Genomic DNA, 23,647 nt, shown 5'->3' with positions numbered 1-23,647 from the left:
CGCCTGTCTCTGTTTAACACGTTTATCCAGTTAGGGAGTCTGCTGTGCCTTTGCCGCTCAGCTCTTGTGTGAGTGCGGCAGTGGCGGCATGGCTGGGTTAGAGGCGACAGAAAAACGTGGCATGTCCCTACTGGGTTGAAAGAGCAGGCTGAGAGGAACTGGGTTTTACTATGTGTGTGAGCAGGTTTCCTCCTCTGTCCCTGGCTGTGGCTTCCCGGGGAAGGGCGCAGACCGGGCACTGGGGTGTTATTTCACGAGCTGGGGAGGCTCTGTGCATCTTGGGTTTGTGGTCTGGCCACAGCGGGGCCACGCGGGGCAGAAGGAGGGATCCTGCCAGCACTGGGGTGCACAGGCTACTATGGGTCAGGGGATGAACAGCTCGCCCCGCCAGCACATCCCTTCTCACACTTGTGGGGCACCTACAAGTAGGCAAAACCGATGGCAAGGACGGCCACGGCTCCAACCAGCTTGAAGAGGAGGGGCATGCTGGGAGCCGACAGGTGCTCCTCCACATGCCGCGTCTGCAGGGGCTTGATGATGCGCTGCCGCTGGGTGAGGATGGCGTCCCTGGCACCGGCCCACTTGCCCGGGCCCCGCAGGCGGTACTGGTATGGCGTGCAGGGCCCGAAGGCAACCTCCAGCGCCAGCTTGGGGTCGCTGAGGAAGAGGGTGAGCAGGTTGGGCTTGACCCCCACCTGGCAGGCGAGCTCGTCCATGTAGGGGATGTAATCCACCTGGATGGTGTGCCGCTGGCTCTTCACGTACCTGTGGGCAGGGTGGGTGAGCAGGTGCTGGTGGCAGAGCCAGCAGATGCCTCGCACACCAGCAAGGTGGTACTGGATGGACCACCATTGGGAAGGATCAGTAGGGTGGGGTTAGAGCAGCTGAGCACGTCCCTGCCGTTTGTTGGCAAGGCCAAGTGTGCCTGGACACAGCCCAGCGTAGGACAGATACCCACCATCACCTGTACCCAAAACAGCCCCCTCCCTGTTCCCAGGGGGATCTTACTGTTTTGCCATCGCTTCTCTCTTCTGCTTGATGTCCGCCTCCATGTAGCACTGTGGGGGAAGCTTGTTCAACCCTAGGGAGGATAAGCCACAGCATGGGAGTGCTGGCAACAGTGGCTGGGATGTAATTTGGCCACGCCATTGGCTACTGCCAGGATGGCACAGCCAGCTGCTGCCTCCCAGGCATGGCTGGGCACCATTTACCCCGGCTCCAGGAGTGCATGCTTGGGCTACAGCCACAGGGCAGGTTTGTCTCGCTTACCCCTGAAGATGCGAGTGGCCCAGCGACACTGGAGCTCAGAGATGGGCATGATGGCACCCAGAGGCTGGATGAGGCCAATGAAAGCCAGCGTCGGCTTCTCCAGATCAGGGGGGAACATGAATTTGTATAGCGGGATCTGGTTCTCCACCACGTTCACGCAGCCTTCGAGGAAGGGGAAAGAGAAGCTGTATCCTGTGGCGAAGATCACAACGTCAATGTCTTCCCTGGTGCCGTCTTCAAAGATGGCAGACGTCTCTGTGAACTCCTGGATGTTTGGCTTCACCAGCACCCTTCCCGAAATGATGCGGTTGGGCAGGTCATCGTTGATGGTCGGGTGTTGGTCAAAGACCCTGAAAGTACAAGGAACCATCAGGGTGCTGGGGTGGGTGTCTCTGCTCTGAGTCCTGCTCCAGCCATGGCTCCCTGCTGTGGGGATGTGGTTCCCCAGGGATGCTCATTTCCAGTGGGGCTGTTCCCTCAGGGGTGCTTGGCAGCTGCCACCGCACTGCACCAAGGTTCCCTGGAAGGGGCTGTGGTGGCTCCCTGGAGCATTGCCTGGGCACTACACAGCTATTAACCAGGTTTCTAGGGCTGCTGCCCTGGCCCCAGCCTGGGCACAGGGAGGATGGGAATGGCTGAGCAGTGCTGGACATGCGAGAGGCAGAGGGTCCTTCCTGGGCAGGGGGAGCATTTGCTGGCACCTGTGCTTTGGCTTCAGGCCGTAGTGTGAGTGGTTGAACCTGGCATTCAGCTGCTTCTCCACAAAGTTGCTAACCATGGAATGGCTCAGCAGTTTCTTCCGGAACGCGTTGATGCGGGTGATGGCAACGGTGTCGATGGGATAGCCCTGATCTCCAACGCGGTTGAAGATCCACGCTCCACGGCGGGTGCTGAGGAAGACCTGGGCAAGGAAGTAAGCGTTGCCTGCTGAAGGCTTTGCTGGTCCTGAGGGGCTGGCTGGGGGAGACACGTCCCTGCCCCAGGGTAGGTCCTCTTCCTGCTGCCCAAGCACTCAGCAAAGGCCAGAAGGGCAGAGATAGCTGGTGGTCAGCACCTAGCAGGGGCAGGAGGTAGGGAGCAGCCCAGGAGCAGCCCCAGTGCAGGGCTCAGAGATGGAAATCAGGGTATCCATACAGGATCGAGTCTCAACTGACAGAGGCTGGGCTAGTGGGTGCCAGCATTGCCAACTGCAGTGAGTGCCGGGACGGAGCAGTGGCTGTGCCAGCACCTTGGTCCCGGTGTCCTTGTGGAGCCGGCAGTGTCCCACGGGGCGCTGCCCTGGCCAGCGGGACCCCACTCCTGCTGCTCACCTGCTTGGCTGTTTGGCTGACCTCCACAGCCAGGTCTGCCCCTGAATTCCCGATCCCGATGACAACGACCCTCTTGTCTGTGAAATCCTGAGTGTCCTTGTAGTCTCGGCTATGGAGGTAGCGGCCCTTGAACTTGTTGATTCCTGTGGGCAGGGAGGAGGGATGCTTGGCTTCCTGGCACTGGGCTGGAGGGTCACCTCCTGAAGTACTGAGTTGGGACTGTCCCTGGCCCAGCCAGACCCTTCCTGGGGAGCATGGGAGCTCTCCTTGAGCTGACTCAAGGCAGGGAAATGCTGAGGCTGGGAGGAAGAACAGGTAGGGAGAACAGGGACTGCCACAGCCGAGCTTTCTGGGGTCTCTCCTCATGCGTGGGTGCTGGGCAGTACCTGGGAAGGTGTTCAGCGGGAGGTGTGCCTCGGTGTGGTGCCCAGTGCACACCAGCACAGCATCAAAGACGGCCGCCTCCTGCTTCCCCTCGCTCTCCGTCACCACCTCCCACTGGCCCGTGGCAGCAAAGTCGGGACGCTTGGACACGCGGCACACGCTGGTCTGGGTGGAGGAGAAGCAGGCGTCAGGCACCCTGTGCCTTGGCCCTGCTGCGCCGCTTAGCCCGGACCCTGGTGGCTCTCACCCTGAATCGGATGTGGCGGAGCAGGTCAAAGTGCTGCGCATACATGCGAAAGTACTCCATGATCTTGGAGTTGTGCATGTAGTTGGGGAAGTCTTCGGGGATTGGGAAGTTGCTGAAGCACATCATCTCCTTGGAGGTGTTGATGATGACAGAGCGGTAGATGCTGGCGCGGCCCTCCTCAGGGCACTCCTGCAGGAGCAGGGCATGGCTCTGTGTGGTCCGGTAGGCCACGATGCGGAGGGATGGCTGGGGCCGATGTGGTGGCTCTTTATGTGGAGCCCCTGCCCTCAGCTCGCCTTCAGGACCCCGCCACGGCAGGCTGCATGCCGCCCCAGCAGCAGCCACTGATCCCTGGCTGCTGTGGTTCTGACCCCCAGCAGGACATGTGGCCAACAGGGTTTACCTCAAACCTCCAGAGCCCTCCGATGTCCCCGCTCCTCTCGAAGCAGACAGGCTCCAGCGCCTCCTGCAGGCAGGCTTTGATGGCGCACAGCCCGCTGCTGCCCCCTCCAATGATGGCCACCCTCTTCGCCATGCTGCCCTCCACCTCTGTTCTCTGCCTGGGGACAGTGCCGGAGAACAGGGCTGAGGGGCGCGGGGTGCAGCTGTGCACAGTTTGGTCCTGTGCTCCAAAGTGGTCCCAAGCTGAGGGGCAGCCCCCAGAGGTTTGTCTGGGACTGTGAGAGTGCAGCTATCCCCCCACCTCCAGCAGGGAGCTGGTCAGTGCTGGGGTTTTTCACCACTGCAGTGTTTATCTCCAGACACCTGGGAGAAGTGCTAGCTGGTGTTATGGAGCCTTGAAAACCCTCCCCTCATGGTAAGTCCAAGCAATGGAGGCATGCCGGAGTGCCGCGCCCTCCCGCGGGGACCCATGGCTCCCACCCCGGTGGACACAGCCCCTGCACCTGCACTTTGCCCTCTCCCTTCCCCAGGGCAGATACTTATGGTGCCACCCCGGCACCTGCTGAGTGCCGGCACCCACCGATAGCCCCTCCACTGACCTGCAGCTGTGGGTTCGGCAGCCCAGGGAAGGCCAGTGGCAGGCAGGGAGTCAGTGAGGGTCTCTGCTCAGTTGTCCCAAACTGAGACGCCAGACGCTGGCCTGGTTTTATGGTGCACGTCGGTGGTGACTGGGGCCTCCCACTTGGTCACTCCTCCCACACTGGGGAGAGGAAGCCCGCACCCGGTTGGCTCCGGATGCCTGCTTGGCTTTTCCGGCAGCGTCCCTTGCCAGAGGTTCGGAGGTGAGGGGTAAGTAGCCGTCCCAGGCACCTTTCCAGGAAGTGCTGTGCAGAGACACTGCAGGGACATGGGGTTGCAGGACAGGCAGAGATGCAGCCAGACCCCATCGTGTGAATGACAAGTAAACAAATGCTGCTCTGTACTTTTAAGTCTGTGATTATCAAGATGTCCTGTCCGTGCTGCTGCTGTTGGGCAGGCTGGCACGGCGCAGGGCTTACCTCGAAGAGCCAAAGCCCCCTGATGCCTCTGCTCCTCTCAAAGCAGGTGGGTTCCAGCCCCCCATCCAGGCAGCATTTCAGGGCGCACAGGCCAGAGGCACCGGCACCACCGATGGCTACTTTCTGGGCAGCCATGTCCTGCAGGACTATGGTGGTGGCAGGGATGCTGGGGAGTCCTGTCCCTGGGCAAAACACACTTGGGGGTGTGTGGAGCCTGGCGAGTCACAGAGGGGGTGCACGGTGCCGCTTGGTTGTGGTTGGCTGTCCCGGTGCTTCCCCAGCCTGACTGAGATCAGCTGGGCTGTCGCAAGATGTGTTTCTTCCAGTTATGATCTACAGGTTCGCCCCGCTGCCATGCCACACCTCCTGCCTGCGCCTCCTCCCGCAAAGGGCTCATTAGGATCTGTAAGCGCTTAACAATGCCGACGCTGCTGCGGGACTTCCTGGGCTCAGGGCTGAGAAGTGGCCATGCTGCAGACTTGGCAGATCATGGCATGGAAAACAAAAGCTTGTGGATGCTGAGTGCACTGATGGCCAGCAGCCGTGCAGCCCTGGCATGTGGTGGCCAGGAACCCCATCACCGCTCTGTGCCCCCAACCCACCCAATGGTGGAGCCGCACTCAGGAGATGAGGGTGGCACTGAGCTTTGCCACTGTGACTACCCTGAGTGAGGCTGTTTTGCCTCATATTTGCATGCGTGAAGCCTGTGCTGTTATGGGGTGTTGGCATGAGGCTGATCTGAAACCCATGTGAGTCCCATGGGCACACAGGGGATCATGGTGGTGCCAGTGACGGGACAGGCGCCTGTATCTGTTTAACACGTTTATCCAGTTAGGGAGTCTGCTGTGCCTTTGCCACTCAGCTCTTGTGTGAGTGCGGCAGTGGCGGCATGGCTGGGTTAGAGGTGGCAGAAAAACGTGGCATGTCCCTACTGGGTTGAAAGAGCAGGCTGCGAGGGACTGGGTTTTACTATGTGCGTGAGCAGGTTTCCTCCTCTGTCCCTGGCTGTGGCTTCCCGGGGAAAGGCGCAGACCGGGCACTGGGGTGTTATTTCATGAGCTGGGGAGGCTCTGTGCATCTTGGGTTTGTGGTCTGGCCACAGCGGGGCCATGCGGGGCAGAAGGAGGGATCCTGCCAGCACTGGGGTGCACAGGCTACTATGGGTCAGGGGATGAACAGCTCACCCCCCCAGCACATCCCTTCTCACACTTGTGGGGCACCTACAAGTAGGCAAAACCGATGGCAAGGACGGCCACGGCTCCAACCAGCTTGAAGAGGAGGGGCATGCTGGGAGCTGACAGGTGCTCCTCCACATGCCGCGTCTGCAGGGGCTTGATGATGCGCTGCCGCTGGGTGAGGATGGCGTCCCTGGCACCGGCCCACTTGCCCGGGCCCCGCAGGCGGTACTGGTATGGCGTGCAGGGCCCGAAGGCAACCTCCAGCGCCAGCTTGGGGTCGCTGAGGAAGAGGGTGAGCAGGTTGGGCTTGACCCCCACCTGGCAGGCGAGCTCGTCCATGTAGGGGATGTAATCCACCTGGATGGTGTGCCGCTGGCTCTTCACGTACCTGTGGGCAGGGAGAGCAGGCAGGTTTGGCAGGTGGGCACATGGGTGACAGTGGCAGGGCCGATGCCTGCCCCGGTTCCTTACCGCTTGGCCATTCTCTCCTTGGTCTGCATGACATCAGCCAGCATGTCAGTGGAGGGCGGCAGGTCCTGCAGCCCTGGGGAAGAGGAGGCTGTAGCTGGGAGGAAGGGCTGTGCTCCTATCACAGTCTGGCTGGCTCTGCAGCCCAGCCTGGCCTTTGCTTGCACATGGAAACCTCTGAGGCTTCAGGGACATGCTACCACGTCAGGAGCAAAGTAGGAGGCATAGGCGAAGAAAGTAACAGCAGAAAAGGAAAGGGAGAAGGGGGTTTGCAGGCAATGGGACCTGTTAGTGGCTCCCACAAGAGAAGATGAGTGTTAGGCCCGTTGCGACATGCAAGGCTGGTTTTTGTCCCCATGAAGAAGCAAAATGAAGATAAAAAGGTGAGTGGGGGAAAGCAGTGTGTGAAGGGATGCCACCAGCTGAACAACTCAGCCTTGCCATGTCTGGGGGAGCGCATCTGCATTCCCTCAAGCTGCCTTGCTTACCCTTGAAGACGCGGGTGGCCCAGCGACACTGGAGCTCAGAGATGGGCATGATGGCACCCAGGGGCTGGATGAGGCCAATGAAAGCCAGCGTCGGCTTCTCCAGATCAGGGGGGAACATGAATTTTTATAGCGGGATCTGGTTCTCCACCACGTTCACGCAGCCTTCGAGGAAGGGGAAAGAGAAAGTGTAGCCTGTGGCAAAGACCACAGCATCAATGTCTTCCCTGGTGCCGTCTTCAAAGATGGCAGACGTCTCTGTGAACTCCTGGATGTTTGGCTTCACCAGTACCCTTCCCGAAATGATGCGGTTGGGCAGGTCGTCGTTGATGGTCGGGTGTTGGTCAAGGAACCTGGAAGGCAGACCTTGCGTGTGCCCGGGCAGTGGGACAGGCAGCAGGATGGACAGCATGGGGCAGGCAGCTGGACTGCTGCCAGGGCACTCACCGGTGCTGGGGCCGCAGGCCATAGAGCTCATGGTCGAAGCGGGCATTCAGCTTCCTCTCCAGGAGAAAACTGATGGCTTTTTGAGGCAGCAGACTTTGGAAGAGCTGTGTGAAGCGGCTGAGATAGGAAAAGTCAAAGGGATACCCACCATCTGCTACCCGGTGCAGCACCCAGGTCCCACGCTTGGTGCTGAGGAAGACCTGGAAGGAAGCAGAGGAGAGGTGGTGATGTGGCAGCATCCTCAGGACCGGGTTGGGGTCTCGCCATGTTCCTTGAACAGGGATGCCAGCACAGCTGCTGGGACCACAACAGCCACCCCCATCGAGAGGGGATGGGTGCTTGTGGCCAGGTGCTGGAGAGAGAGGATCCTGCAGGGGATGGTGGGGGGTTGCTCGGTCCTGGTGGCTCTCCCGGCACACCTGCTCAGTTGCCTGGCTCAGCTCCACCGCGATGTCGATGCCTGAATTCCCACTGCCAACCACGACTACCCGCTTCCCTGAGAAGGACTGTGGGCTCTTGTAGTCCCGGCTGTGCAGGTACCAGCCCTCAAACTTTTCCAGCCCTGGAAGAGAGAGAGAAGCCGTGCTAGGCAGGGATGTGAGGTAGGGGGTGGCTGTCCCCCTGCTCAGACTGGTCGTGTGTTTTGAGAACAGGTTGGGGCCAGAGTGACCAACAGCAGCAGTGTGGCCCTGGAATGATGCCCAGAGAGGTGGTGGCATCTCCAGCCTGGGAGACGCTCAGTGTGGCCCTGAGCATCCTGCTCTGGCTTTGGGGCTGGCCTGGCTTGCAGCAGGGCTTGGACTGGAGACCTCCATGCTCCCATCCCAGAATCCTCCTGCAGTTCCTGCCTGGTGCTAGGTGTTGGGGCAGAGGAGCAGCCGGGATCTGTGCCATCCTGCCAGATGGCACACCATCCACCCGGTGACGGTGTGCTCCAGCCTGTTCCCCAGCCAAAGAGGGTCTCCACGGCTGAAAGCCATCCGGGCATTTTTGCCTGGCACCAAGAGTAAAAGACCAGCGCCAGCACCAAGCTCTCAAGCCTTGCCACAGAGCTGGAGGGCCCAGCGGGTGCATGGCCAGCAGCTCGGGGAGCCAGTCGCTGGCGGGAGAGGTGAGCTGGCAGAAGTGACACTTGCCAGCAGGACATGTTGGTCAGGTGCTGATGGCACAGCATGAGCCACCTAGGACAGACCGCCAAGATGGGTGGGATAGCAGCACGCTCGTGCAAGCCCGCCTGGTGTGTTACCCTGTGGAAGCATTTTGGCAGTAGCCAGGGTTGAGTGGGGACTAAGCTGGAGAGGAGGGTGGTCCCAGGGGTGTCAAGGACCAAGTGAGCAGTCCGTGGGGCAGTACCTGGGAAGGTGTTCAGCGGGAGGTGTGCCTCGGTGTGGTGCCCAGTGCATACCAGCACAGCATCAAAGACGGCCGCCTCCTGCTTCCCCTCGCTCTCCGTCACCACCTCCCACTGGCCCGTGGCAGCGAAGTCGGGACGCTTCGACACACGGCACATGCTGGTCTGGGTGCAGGGGGAGCAGGCGTCAGGCACCTTGTGCCCCGGCCCTGCTGTGCCGCTCACCCTGGACCCTGGTGGCTCTCACCCTGAATCGGATGTGGTGGAGCAGGTCAAAGTGCTGCGCATACATGCGAAAGTACTCCATGATCATGTAGTTGGGGAAGTCTTCGGGGATTGGGAAGTTGCTGAAGCACATCATCTCCTTGGAGGTGTTGATGATGACAGAGCGGTAGATGCTGGCGCGGCCCTCCTCAGGGTGCTTCTGCAGGAGCGGGGCACAGCTCAGCACTGGTCAGGGACCCCAGGGCTGCCTGCCTGGTGCCTCACTGTGCCTGTGGGTGCAGGGTTAAGCCACGGGTGATTGCACCTGTCCCTGCACCCAGCACTCTCCTATAGATGTGACTGCCCACCCCACAAAAGACGGAAGAGGACTCTGTATTGGTGAGGGCGATCAGTGGTAACAGTGGAGTTACCATTCATCAAGACAGCGGTGGGGTCTTGTGCCTCAGTTTCCCTGCTCCCACCGCTGTCTCTGATGAGGTAGGGCGTTCCCAAAGCTGTCCATGGTGTCATTGCCCCAGTTGCCACATCAGGTGTCACCAGTTCCTGAGCCAAATCTGTCACTTCCAGTAAAGCGACCACTCCTGCTTGCTGAGTCTCTGCCCCAGCAGCTGGGTGTTGCTGCCCTGGCTCTGCTCTCCCAGGCCCGTTTCTGAACCACCATGGGCAGAACCAGTGGACTGTAACTGGGCCACCCCAAACCCTGTGCTGGCTTGGTGTGGTGTCCCCCCCCGGCTATCCCACTGTGTATCAGGACATTGTGGAAGGCTTGTCTTCTTCGTGGGTTCTCAGGGGAAAAGTCAACAAACAGCCTCATTAGGTGGGGGCAGAAATGAGCTCTGGTGCTTCCCCTGATGAAGGGAGAGCCAAGGCATAGAGGAGGAAGCGCTCGGTGCTTCTGAATGGGTGAGTGCCACAGAAGTAGGGAGAGGAACAAGTGGGACTTCCAGACAAGGCCTGGGCAGGACAGGGACCGGGATAGACAGTGGGGTCAGATGGGACAAGGATGGGTAGGGAAGGACTGGAGGAGACAAAGAACAAACCAGCAGGGGAAGGGATGGATGAGACTGGAAAGAAAGGGTCTGTCCTGCTGCTGGTGGGAAGGAGACAGGTCCCATGTAGCCAGGACACCAGCATCCTGCTACCACAGCAGTCTGTCTTTCGTGTGGTTTTCCTGGGAAACCGGACAGCCACACATATGCAAAGCAGGGGAAAGGTGCTTTGTTAGCTGCCAATGATAAATCCCAATGCTTTCCGCGCTGCTGCTGTGGGGCAGGCTCACACGGCGCAGGGCTTACCTCAAAGCGCCAGAGCCCCCCGATGAATCTGCTCCTCTCAAAGCAGGTTGGTTCCAGCCCCTCATCCAGGCAGCACTTCAGGGCGCACAGGCCAGAGGCACCGGCACCAACGATGGCTACTTTCTGGGCAGCCATGTCCTGCAGGACTGTGGTGGTGGCAGGGATGCTGGGGCGTCCTGTCCCTGGGCAAAACACACTTGGGGGTGTGTGGAGCCTGGCGAGTCACAGAGGGGGTGCACGGTGTCGCTTGGTTGCGGTTGGCTGTCCCAGTGCTTCCCCAGCCTGACTGAGATCAGCTGGGCTGTCGCAAGATGTGTTTCTTCCAGTTATGATCTACAGGTTCGCCCCGCTGCCATGCCACACCTCCTGCCTGCGCCTCCTCCCGCAAAGGGCTCATTAGGATCTGTAAGCGCTTAACAATGCCAACGCTGCTGCGGGACTTCCTGGGCTCAGGGCTGAGAAGTGGCCATGCTGCAGACTTGGCAGGTCATGGCATGGAAAACAAAAGCTTGTGGATGCTGAGTGCACTGATGGCCAGCAGCCGTGCAGCCCTGGCATGTGATGGCCAGGAACCTCTGTCACCACTCTGTGTTCCCAAGCCACCCAATGGTGGGGCTGCACTCAGGAGATGAGGGTGGCACTGAGCTGTGCCACTGTGACTATTGTGGCGGGACACGCCCTGAGTGAGGCTATTTTGCTGTGGATACACGCATGTGCACACGTGTGAATGTGTGCAGCCTGTGCTGCCCTAGGATGTTGTCATGATGCTGATCCCAAACCCGTGTGAGACCCATGGGAATGCAGGAGATAATGGTAAAGCCAGTGACGGGACAGACGCCTGTCTCTGTTTAACACGTTTATCCAGTTAGGGAGTCTGCTGTGCCTTTGCCGCTCAGCTCTTGTGTGAGTGCGGCAGTGGCGGCATGGCTGGGTTAGAGGCGACAGAAAAACGTGGCATGTCCCTACTGGGTTGAAAGAGCAGGCTGAGAGGAACTGGGTTTTACTATGTGTGTGAGCAGGTTTCCTCCTCTGTCCCTGGCTGTGGCTTCCCGGGGAAGGGCGCAGACCGGGCACTGGGGTGTTATTTCACAAGCTGGGGAGGCTCTGTGCATCTTGGGTTTGTGGTCTGGCCACAGCGGGGCCACGCGGGGCAGAAGGAGGGATCCTGCCAGCACTGGGGTGCACAGGCTACTATGGGTCAGGGGATGAACAGCTCGCCCCCCCAGCACATCCCTTCTCACACTTGTGGGGCACCTACAAGTAGGCAAAACCGATGGCAAGGACGGCCACGGCTCCAACCAGCTTGAAGAGGAGGGGCATGCTGGGAGCCGACAGGTGCTCCTCCACATGCCGCGTCTGCAGGGGCTTGATGATGCGCTGCCGCTGGGTGAGGATGGCGTCCCTGGCACCGGCCCACTTGCCCGGGCCCCGCAGGCGGTACTGGTATGGCGTGCAGGGCCCGAAGGCAACCTCCAGCGCCAGCTTGGGGTCGCTGAGGAAGAGGGTGAGCAGGTTGGGCTTGACCCCCACCTGGCAGGCGAGCTCGTCCATGTAGGGGATGTAATCCACCTGGATGGTGTGCCGCTGGCTCTTCACGTACCTGTGGGCAGGGTGGGTGAGCAGGTGCTGGTGGCAGAGCCAGCAGATGCCTCGCACACCAGCAAGGTGGTACTGGATGGACCACCATTGGGAAGGATCAGTAGGGTGGGGTTAGAGCAGCTGAGCACGTCCCTGCCGTTTGTTGGCAAGGCCAAGTGTGCCTGGACACAGCCCAGCGTAGGACAGATACCACCATCACCTGTACCCAAAACAGCCCCCTCCCTGTTCCCAGGGGGATCTTACTGTTTTGCCATCGCTTCTCTCTTCTGCTTGATGTCCGCCTCCATGTAGCACTGTGGGGGAAGCTTGTTCTATGCTAGGGAGGATAAGCCACAGCATGGGAGTGCTGGCAACAGTGGCTGGGATGTAATTTGGCCACGCCATTGGCTACTGCCAGGATGGCACAGCCAGCTGCTGCCTCCCAGGCATGGCTGGGCACCATTTACCCCGGCTCCAGGAATGCATGCTTGGGCTACAGCCACAGGGCAGGTTTGTCTCGCTTACCCCTGAAGATGCGAGTGGCCCAGCGACACTGGAGCTCAGAGATGGGCATGATGGCACCCAGGGGCTGGATGAGGCCAATGAAAGCCAGCGTTGGCTTCTCCAGATCGGGGGGAACATGAACCAGCGGGATCTGGTTCTCCACCACCTTCACGCAGCCTTCAAGGAAGGGGAAAGAGAAGCTGTGTCCTGTGGCAAAGATCACAACGATCACAACGTCAATGTCTTCCCTGGTGCCGTCTTCAAAGATGGCAGACGTCTCTGTGAACTCCTGGATGTTTGGCTTCACCAGCACCCTTCCCAAAATCATGCGGTTGGGCAGGTCATCGTTGACGGTCGGGTGTTGGTCAAAGACCCTGAAAGTACAAGGAACCATCAGGGTGCTGGGGTGGGTGTCTCTGCTCTGAGTCCTGCTCCAGCCATGGCTCCCTGCTGTGGGGATGTGGTTCCCCAGGGATGCTCATTTCCAGTGGGGCTGTTCCCTCAGGGGTGCTTGGCAGCTGCCACCGCACTGCACCAAGGTTCCCTGGAAGAGGCTGTGGTGGCTCCCTGGAGCATTGCCTGGGCACTACACAGCTATTAACCAGGTTTCCAGGGCTGCTGCCCTGGCCCCAGTCTGGGCACAGGGAGGATGGGAATGGCTGAGCAGTGCTGGACATGCGAGAGGCAGAGGGTCCTTCCTGGGCAGGGGGAGCATTTGCTGGCACCTGTGCTTTGGCTTCAGGCCGTAGTGTGAGTGGTTGAACCTGGCATTCAGCTGCTTCTCCACAAAGTTGCTCACCATGGAATGGCTCATCAGTTTCCGCAGGAACACGTTGATGCGGGTGAAGGCGATGGTGTCGATGGGATAGCCCTGATCTCCAACGCAGTTGATGATCCATGCTCCACAGTGGGTGCTGAGGAAGACCTGGGCAAGGAAGTAAGCGTTGCCTGCTGAAGGCTTTGCTGGTCCTGAGGGGCTGGCTGGGGGAGACACGTCCCTGCCCCAGGGTAGGTCCTCTTCCTGCTGCCCAAGCACTCAGCAAAGGCCAGAAGGGCAGAGATAGCTGGTGGTCAGCACCTAGCAGGGGCAGGAGGTAGCGAGCAGTCCAGGAGCAGCCCCAGTGCAGGGCTCAGAGATGGAAATCAGGGTATCCATACAGGATCGAGTCTCAACTGACAGAGGCTGGGCTAGTGGGTGCCAGCATTGCCAACTGCAGTGAGTGCCGGGACGGAGCAGTGGCTGTGCCAGCACCTTGGTCCCGGTGTCCTCGTGGAGCCGGCAGTGTCCCACGGGGCGCTGCCCTGGCCAGCGGGACCCCACTCCTGCTGCTCACCTGCTTGGCTGTTTGGCTGACCTCCACAGCCAGGTCTGCCCCTGAATTCCCGATCCCGATGACAACGACCCTCTTGTCTGTGAAATCCTGAGTGTCCTTGTAGTCTCGGCTATGGAGGTAGCGGCCCTTGAACTTGTTGATTCCTGTGGGCAGGGAGGAGGGATGCTTGGCTTCCTGGCACTGGGCTGGAGGGTCACCTCCTGAAGTACTGAGTTGGGACTGTCCCTGGCCCAGCCAGACCCTTCCTGGGGAGCATGGGAGCTCTCCTTGAGCTGACTCAAGGCAGGGAAATGCTGAGGCTGGGAGGAAGAACAGGTAGGGAGAACAGGGACTGCCACAGCCGAGCTTTCTGGGGTCTCTCCTCATGCGTGGGTGCTGGGCAGTACCTGGGAAGGTGTTCAGCGGGAGGTGTGCCTCGGTGTGGTGCCCAGTGCACACCAGCACAGCATCAAAGACGGCCGCCTCCTGCTTCCCCTCGCTCTCCGTCACCACCTCCCACTGGCCCGTGGCAGCAAAGTCGGGACGCTTGGACACGCGGCACACGCTGGTCTGGGTGGAGGAGAAGCAGGCGTCAGGCACCCTGTGCCTTGGCCCTGCTGCGCCGCTTAGCCCGGACCCTGGTGGCTCTCACCCTGAATCGGATGTGGCGGAGCAGGTCAAAGTGCTGCGCATACATGCGAAAGTACTCCATGATCTTGGAGTTGTGCATGTAGTTGGGGAAGTCTTCGGGGATTGGGAAGTCGCTGAAGCACATCATCTCCTTGGAGGTGTTGATGATGACAGAGCGGTAGATGCTGGCGCGGCCCTCCTCAGGGCACTCCTGCAGGAGCAGGGCATGGCTCTGGGTGGTCCGGTAGGCCACGATGCGGAGGGATGGCTGGGGCCGATGTGGTGGCTCTTTATGTGGAGCCCCTGCCCTCAGCTCGCCTTCAGGACCCCGCCACGGCAGGCTGCATGCCGCCCCAGCAGCAGCCACTGATCCCTGGCTGCTGTGGTTCTGACCCCCAGCAGGACATGTGGCCAACAGGGTTTACCTCAAACCTCCAGAGCCCTCCGATGTCCCCGCTCCTCTCGAAGCAGACAGGCTCCAGCGCCTCCTGCAGGCAGGCTTTGATGGCGCACAGCCCGCTGCTGCCCCCTCCAATGATGGCCACCCTCTTCGCCATGCTGCCCTCCACCTCTGTTCTCTGCCTGGGGACAGTGCCGGAGAACAGGGCTGAGGGGCGCAGGGTGCAGCTGTGCACAGTTTGGTCCTGTGCTCCAAAGTGGTCCCAAGCTGAGGGGCAGCCCCCAGAGGTTTGTCTGGGACTGTGAGAGTGCAGCTATCCCCCCACCTCCAGCAGGGAGCTGGTCGGTGCTGGGGTTTTTCACCACTGCAGTGTTTATCTCCAGACACCTGGGAGAAGTGCTAGCTGGTGTTATGGAGCCTTGAAAACCCTCCCCTCATGGTAAGTCCAAGCAATGGAGGCATGCCGGAGTGCCGCGCCCTCCCGCGGGGACCCATGGCTCCCACCCCGGTGGACACAGCCCCTGCACCTGCACTTTGCCCTCTCCCTTCCCCAGGGCAGATACTTATGGTGCCACCCCGGCACCTGCTGAGTGCCGGCACCCACCGATAGCCCCTCCACTGACCTGCAGCTGTGGGTTCGGCAGCCCAGGGAAGGCCAGTGGCAGGCAGGGAGTCAGTGAGGGTCTCTGCTCAGTTGTCCCAAACTGAGACGCCAGACGCTGGCCTGGTTTTATGGTGCACGTCGGTGGTGACTGAGGCCTCCCACTTGGTCACTTCTCCCACACTGGGGAGAGGAAGCCCGCACCCGGTTGGCTCCGGATGCCTGCTTGGCTTTTCCGGCAGCGTCCCTTGCCAGAGGTTCGTCCCGGGCCCCGCAGGCGGTACTGGTATGGCGTGCAGGGCTCGAAGGCAACCTCCAGCGCCAGCTTGGGGTCGCTGAGGAAGAGGGTGAGCAGGTTGGGCTTGACCCCCACCTGGCAGGCGAGCTCGTCCATGTAGGGGATGTAATCCACCTGGATGGTGTGCCGCTGGCTCTTCACGTACCTGTGGGCAGGGTGGGTGAGCAGGTGCTGGTGGCAGAGCCAGCAGATGCTTCGCACACCAGCAAGGTGGTACTGGATGGACCACCATTGGGAAGGATCAGTAGGGTGGGGTTAGATCAGCTGAGCACGTCCCTGCCGTTTGTTGGCAAGGCCAAGTGTGCCTGGACACAGCCCAGCGTAGGACAGATATCCACCATCACCTGTACCCAAAACAGCCCCCTCCCTGTTCCCAGGGGGATCTTACTGTTTTGCCATCACTTCTCTCTTCTGCTTGATGTCCGCCTCCACGTAGTATTGATGGCCACTGAGACAAGGGAGTGCAAAATGAAATATAATCGTTTGTAAATAAAAAAATTCAGTTTTAAGTAACTTTAGGCTTGGTGGCTTTGTACATAAGAACAAAACGTTCCAAACCTAAAAAGCCCAACCAAAAGAACATAATAAGGATCCTTGTCTAAGTTAAATCACTTTAGCTGACATAGTTTTAGAACCTTATGACCTTCATACGAAATTTAGTGTAAGCAAAATAGGATTGTAGATAAAGAGTATCTGAAACTAGCAAATGTTTAGGGTATGCTGTAGCTAAGTTAACTGATAAATAGAAGGACGGGAAGAAATCACTCACTTGTGTCAGCAGTGTTACCGAACTAATTAAACTGGCATAAGCACTTATCTACTGCGCAGACCTCAAAGACTACCAGAACAAGAGTTCAAGGAAGGGAAGTAAAACGACCACTAAAGACCACTACCACTTTGTTATGCGCGTGCGAAAATAGGCGTTGAATTATGTAGAACAATTCTCGGAAAACTAATGAATGTGTATTATGTTTACCGGAAATGTAATGAATATGTATGTTAAGCAACAATATAATCATGGTCAATTTGATGCTTAAACGAGACATGTTAGGAGGAGATATCCCCTGTGTCTCCCGGTGCTGCAATAAAGAATACCTGCTTGTCAACTTAAAACTTTATTGGCGAGTTCTTAACGAGTTCTACGAATCAGCCACCCTCTTTGCCATGCTGCCCTCCACCTCTGGTCTCTGCCTGAGGACAATGCCATAGAGCGGGGCTGAGAGGTACGGGGTGCAGCTGTGCATGGTTTGGTCCTGTGCACCAAAGCAGTCGAGATGAGGGGCAGCCCCCGAAGTTTTGTCTGGGACGATGAGACAACAGCAGGGATGCTGTAGGGCCATAGGGTTGCAGGAAAGGTGGAGGTGCAGCTGGTCTCTGTGGTGTGCATCTTGAGTAAACAAACACTGCTCTAATTTTTACTTCTGTGATTATCAGGATGTCCTTATATCTCACCTGGGTTCAGGTGGGATAGAGTTAATTTTCTTCTTAGTATCTGGTGCAGTGCTGTGTTTTGGATTTAGTCTGAGAATAATGCTGATAACGCACTAATGTTTTACTTGTTTTTAAGCAGTGATTACCTTCAAGGACTTTTAGTCTCTCATGCTTTGCCAGTGAGAGATGTGCAGAAGAAGCCGGGAGGGAGCAGAGAGAGGACACCTGACCCGGACTAGCCAAAGGGATATTCCGTACCACAGCATGTCATGCTTGGTATATAAACTGGGGGGAGTCACCCCGAAGGGACTGATTACTGCTCAAGTCGAGCTGGGTATCGGTCAGCAGGTGGTGAACAATTATATTGTTCATCGCTTGTCTTTCTTGGATTTTATTCCCGTTTCTTTTTTCCCTTTCATTATTATTATAATTTTTTTTTTAATTTCAAAAAAATCAAACTGTTCTTATCTCAACCCATGGGTTCTACCTTTGTCCAATTCTCCTTCCCTTCCCATGGGCTGTGAGGAGCAAACGAGCAGCTGGGTAGTACTTAGTTGCCGTCTGGGCTTAACCATGACAGAGAATCATCCCAACCCTGGTACCTGGGGGCACATGCAGTTCCAGCTGCTCTGCTGGCACTAGGTACCACATCACCTATGTCCCCCCTGCCCCTGGGCTGGGCATGTTAGCACAGTGTCCCTGGAGCCATAGCTTTCTCCTGGGCCATTGGAGTTACAGGTGGGGCCACTGCGACCTGGGTGTGAGGAGCACTGTGCTGCTAGGGTGTCGCTGGTGCCAGGGTGGTGAGACCGGTTAGGAAAAGGCTTTCCCTGGCAGCAGGAGGCACAGGCCAGGTGGCTCAGGAGCACACCGCTGGCTCCTGGCACACCCGCAGCTGGACAGCCTGTGAGAGCTGCAGAGGAAATTTGCTCCCCTTGCTGCAGGGGAACTTTGCCCCAGAGCAGGGTTGTGGAGAGACCAAGCTCCGCAGCTGAAAGGTTTTTAACCTTCTAAAAGTCATAGTATGTTTGCAATAGGTGTAATAAAGCTCTTTCTGTCCCTTGCTGTTGGCAAGGGCTGATCCCTGCCTGGCCAGAGGCACCAAGGTGCCAATCCACACTCTGCCTGTCTGTTGAAAAGCATCAAAAGCATCTCTTGCCAGGCAGGTGGCTCAGTAAGTGGATCAGCACGGGAATGGCAAGGAGGCAGCACTGGCAATGCTACCTGCCCTGCTCCGCTCGCAGCTGCCTTCTGGCTTTTTCAAGCTCTGCAGGGATGCCCAAGGGTGACAGGTACAGGGGACTTCCAGCTTTCAACCCCACCGCTGTGCTACGAAATCTCTGTGCAGGTTGCCTTTGAATTTGCCGTTCTTCCTTGGCAGCTATAAGAGATGCACAGCCTTGGACTTTGCCCCCACTGTGCTTGGGTTCATGACCTAGCTGAACCGCACCTTGAGGCACAGGTGAGTGTGGGAGTGCATCATGGACAAACCATGGCATTTCAGTCAAGACCAGCTTGTTGATGTCAGCAGGAAAGCCACTGTGCATGCCTGGCCAGGATGTAGTGTGTGGTGGGCAGTGCACGCAGACACATCTGCTCAGGGCTTCTGCAGTGGGCAGAGGTACTATAGGACAAACAGAGCAGAAAGCGCCAATCTGTTGTCACCAGCAGTTACAAGTGATAATCACAAGAGGAGACCAAAGGTCTTGCTGGGGAAGGTGGAGGGAAACAGAGCAGAGGTGAGAGGGTGGCTGGGCAGCCCATGACACAGTGGGGCTGTGCACTGGCTATAGCAGGTGCCACCAAGCAGGTTGTGGAGGGTCCTGCAAGTGAGCTGGGAGCAACTTTCGGCATGCACATTCATGTAGAAACAAACCACAGATGTACAGAGTTGCTGCTGTACTCCTGCCTGGAGAGGAAGACCTCAATGGCTCTAAGAACACTTGGACAAAAAGCACCCTGCGTTTGGGAAAAAGTAGAGCTAAGATGTTTTGGCACAGCTCAACAAGCCCTGATCATCCCAAACCCTGACCACTCAGGACTGTGCTGCATGCCTGTGATCTGCAAGCACCAGAGAAGCTATATCTGCCTTGAGGTGGGAGGGCTGGCGGAGTGGCTGTGTGCTGCTGCGCACATGCTGAACTGGCCCAGCCCGCTGCCGGGCATGTGCATGCCCGGTGCGACCAGGGGATTGTTTTTTTCTGGTTGCTGGAGTGCAAACCCACAGCTGGTAGCTCAGGGCTCAGCTCTGGGGGAACCTTGCCATGTCAAGTGCTTTCATTGCAGCCTCCGTATAATTGACAGTGGGTGACAGACAGAAACAGGGTGCTTGTACCAGTGGCCCTCAGGCTGCTCCTGCGCACTTCACCCAGACGAACAGCACACTTAAAACACTGCCTGGTTTTAATAAGACTTAATCCATACTTTCCAGGCATTGAGTGTGCTAATAGACCTGAATGGCCATGATGAGCCTCACCTGGGCCCAAACCCCACCCTCCCTGTGCCATGAGCACTATTTAAGTCCAGTCCAGACCCCTCACTTCCTACTGTGGAGTACTGGCTGTGGTCCCTGTTGATGTGGATTCTGTGCTTTTCTGGCTCAATCTCAGCCCTGGCTGAGATTACAGAAGTACTTCATGGCACTCTCCTGCCAAGGACAAGCAGTCCTCTATGAAATACAGGCTGCCAGGACTAATGGTGCCAGCCCACCTAGAGCATGCAGAGCTGTGGTGGTGGTTGGCAGAGCCAGGGCCTCTTGCTGCAGGAGTTGCAGGTAAGGCTCAGCTCCTGGGGCTGCCCAGCAGCCTGGGTGAGTGTGTGTGTTGCTGGCTGCTGGGCTATGGGGAAGGGGCTCATGCTGCAGTATGCTGCCAGCAGCACTGGTAGCATGCTGGCAAGCAGGAACTACTGTGAATGTGCTGTATACTATGGTAGACTAAAAATCCTGTGGAGGGGAAAAGCAGTTATGAAGTTCTGCACAAGGTCTTCAGGAGCAGGCTGCTGTTGGCAGCTGCTTCCCTTGTTACCTCCTGTTTTGGAGATGGCATGGATGGACCAAACCTTCAGTTGCACCTTCTTTCCCCATGACACTGGGAGCCAGGTGCCTCTGTCCTCATTGCTTTAAGATCTGTTCTCTGTGTAGTACTTAAATCTAGAGCAATGGAAGAGATGCACCGCTTAGGAAGGCAGAGTTCTTTATAATCTGAAGAGAGACCCTAGAGAGTGCCCTCCAGGCATATTTTATAGACCAGGCTGTGCAGGGCACATCATGATTGTAACATGATCAATGTATTTTCAGAGAAATCTCTGCAAAGCCACAGCTACCACATACACCACGGGCTAATGCAACAGGTGCCCAGCAACAGCATGCAGATTCACAGTATCAGTTGTGAGCTGCCAGATGAAAGTGCTGAGCCCTCCTGGGGCTCTGCAGGGACTGGGTTTTTTTTTGTTTTTCATGGGACAACAGTCAGTGCAGCTGCTTGGCCAGTGCACACCCTGCCCAACAGGATAAGACAGCTAACAAAGGTCTAACTGCAGGCCCAGAAGCCTGCGGCGCTGCTAGTGTTGAAGTCTTGGTGGAGTCCAATGTGTGAGCTCAAATCCCAGTATCCCCTCCTTGTGCGTGCTTAGAATACCAGGTGCATGCCTTCTCCTTTGAGAGGAACCCAGTCATCAATGGCTCCAGAGCGCAAAGAGGGCAGGCACGCTGAGCGGGGACAGCCAGCAGTACTCCACCACGCTGTACAGCACGTAGCCCAGCAGCAGGCCAAACAGCACATCTGTCATGTTGTGCCTGCCCAGCATGACCCTTGAAATGCTGACAATGAGAACCCAGAGCACCATGAGGACACGCAGCGGGACAGCCAGCACCAGGTGGCGCAGAACAAAGCGGCAGACCAGGGCAGCTCTGGTGGCATGGCCCGATGGGAAGGAGTACTTGTCCACTGAGATGGTGACGAACATATCCATCTTGTTGTGGGTGGGCCGCGGCCGCTTGACAATCCCTTTCACCACTGCCACCATCATGAGATCCAGCAGCAATGCTAGGAGACAGTAACAGTGAGTGAGCAAGGTTTGGGTTTTGTGTTTGTTCATTTTGAGGTTTTTTTGGCTGTTTTTCCCCTCCATGGAAAACAAACCAAGAATCAAAGCAAAGCCATTAGCTAAGAAGAAAGCACTTGGCTACCAAAACAAGCTAAGAGAAGGCAGTATTCCCATGGCTACAATACCCAGGCAGGGAGAACATCTCAATGCTTGGCCTTTTCCAGCATGAGCATATCTTCAGTCTTTGCTCTTGCTGCATGCAGCCCTTGTGCAATGCCAGATCTCTGCCTGCTACAGCCAACAGCAGGTCTCTGTCTGGCTTGTACCCAAGAGCTTTTCTGTGTAAAATCTGATCTTGCCATGACTCACGGCTCAACCCAACCTTTAACCTGAAGGCAACAGAGGAGTTAATAGTCCCCACAACGCTCTGACAGCCTGTGCTGAGTCAGCATTGCTTTGCCTACCCTGGTGGGTAGGGGTCAAACTGATCTGCGTGAATGATCAACCCATTCCAATCACTCAGCCACAACTCAGTGTGAGCAGGTCTGAGCTTGTGTGGTGCCAGGGCTCCTGCAGTCTAAGTTCTCCCTGCTGCTGGGGGGAATGATGCCAGAAAGTTAACCACACTTTGGTTTTCAATAGCTTAATAAAAGATGATTTAAAAAATGGTGGCTTGCTAATGCAAGAGAGCTAAAGGCTGTTATAGTAGAAGTCTGAGGTGAAGGATCTGTGAGAAGTGTTGAGCGAGCATTTGGCCTTGTAGGGCAGAGAGTGCTTTCTCCATCCCTGTTAGTTTGGTTAGCATAGTGCTCAGAGCTAGGGGCATTTCCTCCAAGGAAGTCTTGTGAGAGAGACCAACTTCTGCTTGTCCTAAGGCTTGTTTCTGGACAACAAATTTGTTGGTCACTTCAGTTCATTCCCTTTGGTTAATCATTAAATTTAACAATCTCCCCTCCATGTAAACCTTGTTCGGTTGCTTTTTTAAGATATGGTTCTTGGAGATGTTGGACATTAGGGAACACTCCTTTCCCACATGGGTGCTGCAGCCCTGGCACAGGGCCCCAGAGAGGTGGGTGGCTCTGACCCGGAGGGTTGAGGGTTGGACAAGGCCCTGGTACTAGGACAGACCTCCTCGGAGCAGAGGTTAAGTTGGAGGCTTCCAGGTCCCTTCCCACTGCTCTGCTTCGGGACTGTAATTTAACCATGTGCTGCTAAATGAAAAAGATGCACAAAACCATATATTTCCTACCAAGCAAATTTCAATTCAAATTACAAATGTGAGATACTAATTATTTGCAACTTAAAGAGTAAGAACTAGGAAGCTGAAAAGGTCTGTTTGCTCTGGAGCTACTAGTTTCTAAATGAGCAAAAATGAATAATCTAAGTACACCTAGTAGGACAGGATGCTGGAGGGTAGGGGGGTATATTACACCACACAAGATTCAAATGCATGCTTTAAATCAAGTTTCCTCACTGGCTGATACAGAACAATCCATGCAGGCACTACCTGCACGGAGTCCAAGGGTGTAGACATCTGTGTGGCAGAGCAGCTTTTCAGGAAATGGGGTGGTTTCTCAACACTAGGTAGCTGCACCTCGAATGCGCTGTTCTGATCAGCTGAAGAGGTAAAAGTGAGTTCAGTTCCCTGAAAGTTTTGTGCAACTGCAGGAGCAGTTTAGCTGCCAGGAGTGTCACTGTGTGTGGTTGCAGCTGTGACGGATGAGCCATACCTATGCCACCAGGCACCCCAGATGAGCCTGCACCAGTTACTCAAGATCAGCTGGATTCCTCAGGGCTACAGGAGGACTGAGGTTCGCTCAGTTCTGCCCCATCCTTCAGGTCCCATCCTCCCCCCTCGGCTGCAGCCAGCCCCTGTCTGCAGTGCCCCTTGGTGAGCCCCCAGCCTCACCGAAGAGCAGGTTGAGCAGCACCTCCCTGGCCGCTGAGCTGTCGCTCTGGCAGAGTCCATAGAAGGTGCCGAGCAGCCAGGGGATGCCGTGCCCTGAAATCTCGATGACCTTCATGAGGGGACGGGCGCTGCCCCAGGCCGAGCCCTCTCCGGCGCAGACGCCCAGGCGCTTGGAGGCCCAAAGGTCGATGGCGAGCAGCGAGCTGAGGGCGATGGCCACGAAGGAAGGGTTCAGCTTCATGCAGTCCTCCTCGGGCATCGGGGCCGCCGCGGAGCTGCCCGACTCCTTGCGGCGTGACGGGCTGTCGGGGGAGCCGGTGCTGCGCTGGCTCACGAGGGACAGGAACTCGGGGCGGCCGCTGCTGCTGCTGCCGGCGCGTCGCTCGCGGCTGCTCCGGGGGCTCGGCATGGCGAGAGGAGGCGGCCTGGGACAGGTAGGGGCCGGTCACCGGCCGCCAGGCCTGCTCTGCAGCGGGGCCCGGGCGAGGAGCTTGCCTGTCACCCCTCCCCGGGCGCGCGTCCCCGTCTCCCCCTCCCCGCTACCAGCCCGGCACCCTGCTCGGCGCCGTGGCCTCCCGCTGCCGCACCGCCGGGGCCCGGTTCCCCCTCCCGCTGTGCCCGGGACGCCGCAACCCTACTCCCCCGGTACCGGGCGGCCCCGCCGCGCTCCCGCTTCCTCTTTCACCGCCCACCGTGACGCACCCTGTTGCCGCGGCGGGGTTGAGGCGTCCCCTGGCGGCCGGGAGGTCCCCCCTCCCTGCCGTGCTCCGGGGCGGGGATCCCGCGGGCTCGCCCCTCCTCCCCGCCGCGCACGTGC

The 23,647-nt window shown here is 57.8% G+C and overlaps 2 protein-coding genes and 2 pseudogenes across 4 annotated transcripts; all 4 read right to left on the bottom strand.

Annotated features, from left to right (window-relative positions):
- Positions 1 to 8: 8 nt before the first annotated feature.
- LOC115612295 (dimethylaniline monooxygenase [N-oxide-forming] 5-like) lies at positions 9 to 5,271 on the bottom strand. 2 transcript variants are annotated; one of them, XM_030496420.1, is made up of 9 exons: positions 4,212 to 4,327; positions 3,614 to 3,770; positions 3,211 to 3,399; positions 2,966 to 3,128; positions 2,580 to 2,722; positions 1,971 to 2,170; positions 1,270 to 1,619; positions 1,009 to 1,081; positions 9 to 765 (listed from the first exon to the last, which is right to left on the bottom strand). In XM_030496420.1, exons 2-9 carry the CDS (start codon positions 3,743 to 3,745, stop codon positions 420 to 422), a joined length of 1,596 nt encoding a protein of 531 aa, XP_030352280.1. In that variant the 5' UTR covers positions 3,746 to 3,770; positions 4,212 to 4,327; the 3' UTR covers positions 9 to 419. The 2 variants fall into 2 exon arrangements, with proteins under 2 accessions (XP_030352280.1, XP_030352281.1); XM_030496421.1 differs by lacking the exons at positions 3,614 to 3,770; positions 4,212 to 4,327 and adding an exon at positions 4,671 to 5,271.
- Positions 5,272 to 5,479: 208 nt separating this feature from the next.
- LOC115612302 lies at positions 5,480 to 10,905 on the bottom strand (annotated as a pseudogene).
- Positions 10,906 to 10,962: 57 nt separating this feature from the next.
- LOC115612294 lies at positions 10,963 to 15,284 on the bottom strand (annotated as a pseudogene).
- Positions 15,285 to 20,051: 4,767 nt separating this feature from the next.
- On the bottom strand, positions 20,052 to 23,564 carry PLPP6 (phospholipid phosphatase 6). Of its 2 annotated transcripts, none has more exons than XM_030496430.1 (3): positions 23,533 to 23,564; positions 22,831 to 23,255; positions 20,052 to 20,920 (listed from the first exon to the last, which is right to left on the bottom strand). In XM_030496430.1, the coding sequence occupies exons 2-3, from the start codon at positions 23,237 to 23,239 to the stop codon at positions 20,550 to 20,552; spliced, it is 780 nt and encodes a 259-aa protein (XP_030352290.1). In that variant the 5' UTR covers positions 23,240 to 23,255; positions 23,533 to 23,564; the 3' UTR covers positions 20,052 to 20,549. The 2 variants fall into 2 exon arrangements, with proteins under 2 accessions (XP_030352290.1, XP_030352289.1); XM_030496429.1 differs by lacking the exon at positions 23,533 to 23,564 and adding an exon at positions 23,480 to 23,520.
- Between the last annotated feature and the right edge of the window lie 83 nt (positions 23,565 to 23,647).

This window comes from Strigops habroptila, chromosome 8 (assembly GCF_004027225.2).
Source record: "Strigops habroptila isolate Jane chromosome 8, bStrHab1.2.pri, whole genome shotgun sequence".
NCBI classification, from domain to species: Eukaryota; Metazoa; Chordata; class Aves; order Psittaciformes; family Psittacidae; genus Strigops; species Strigops habroptila.
The sequence above is the reverse complement of the archived record's forward strand: the minus strand, read 5'-3'. Positions and strand labels throughout refer to the sequence as shown.

Bases quoted from the DNA above. Each gene is read 5' to 3' on its own strand.
- LOC115612295 (XM_030496421.1), bottom strand. From the start codon at position 4,805: ATGGCTGCCCAGAAAGTAGCCATCGGTGGTGCCGGTGCCTCTGGCCTG. The intron at 3,129-3,210 runs GTGAGAGCCACC...TCCTCCACCCAG, and splicing joins TCCGCCACATCCGATTCAGG to ACCAGCGTGTGCCGCGTGTC. The intron at 766-1,008 runs GTAAGATCCCCC...CCCTGCCCACAG, and splicing joins AGAGAAGCGATGGCAAAACA to GTACGTGAAGAGCCAGCGGC.
- PLPP6 (XM_030496430.1), bottom strand. From the start codon at position 23,239: ATGCCGAGCCCCCGGAGCAGCCGCGAGCGACGCGCCGGCAGCAGCAGC. The intron at 20,921-22,830 runs GTGAGGCTGGGG...ACTGTCTCCTAG, and splicing joins GCTGCTCAACCTGCTCTTCG to CATTGCTGCTGGATCTCATG.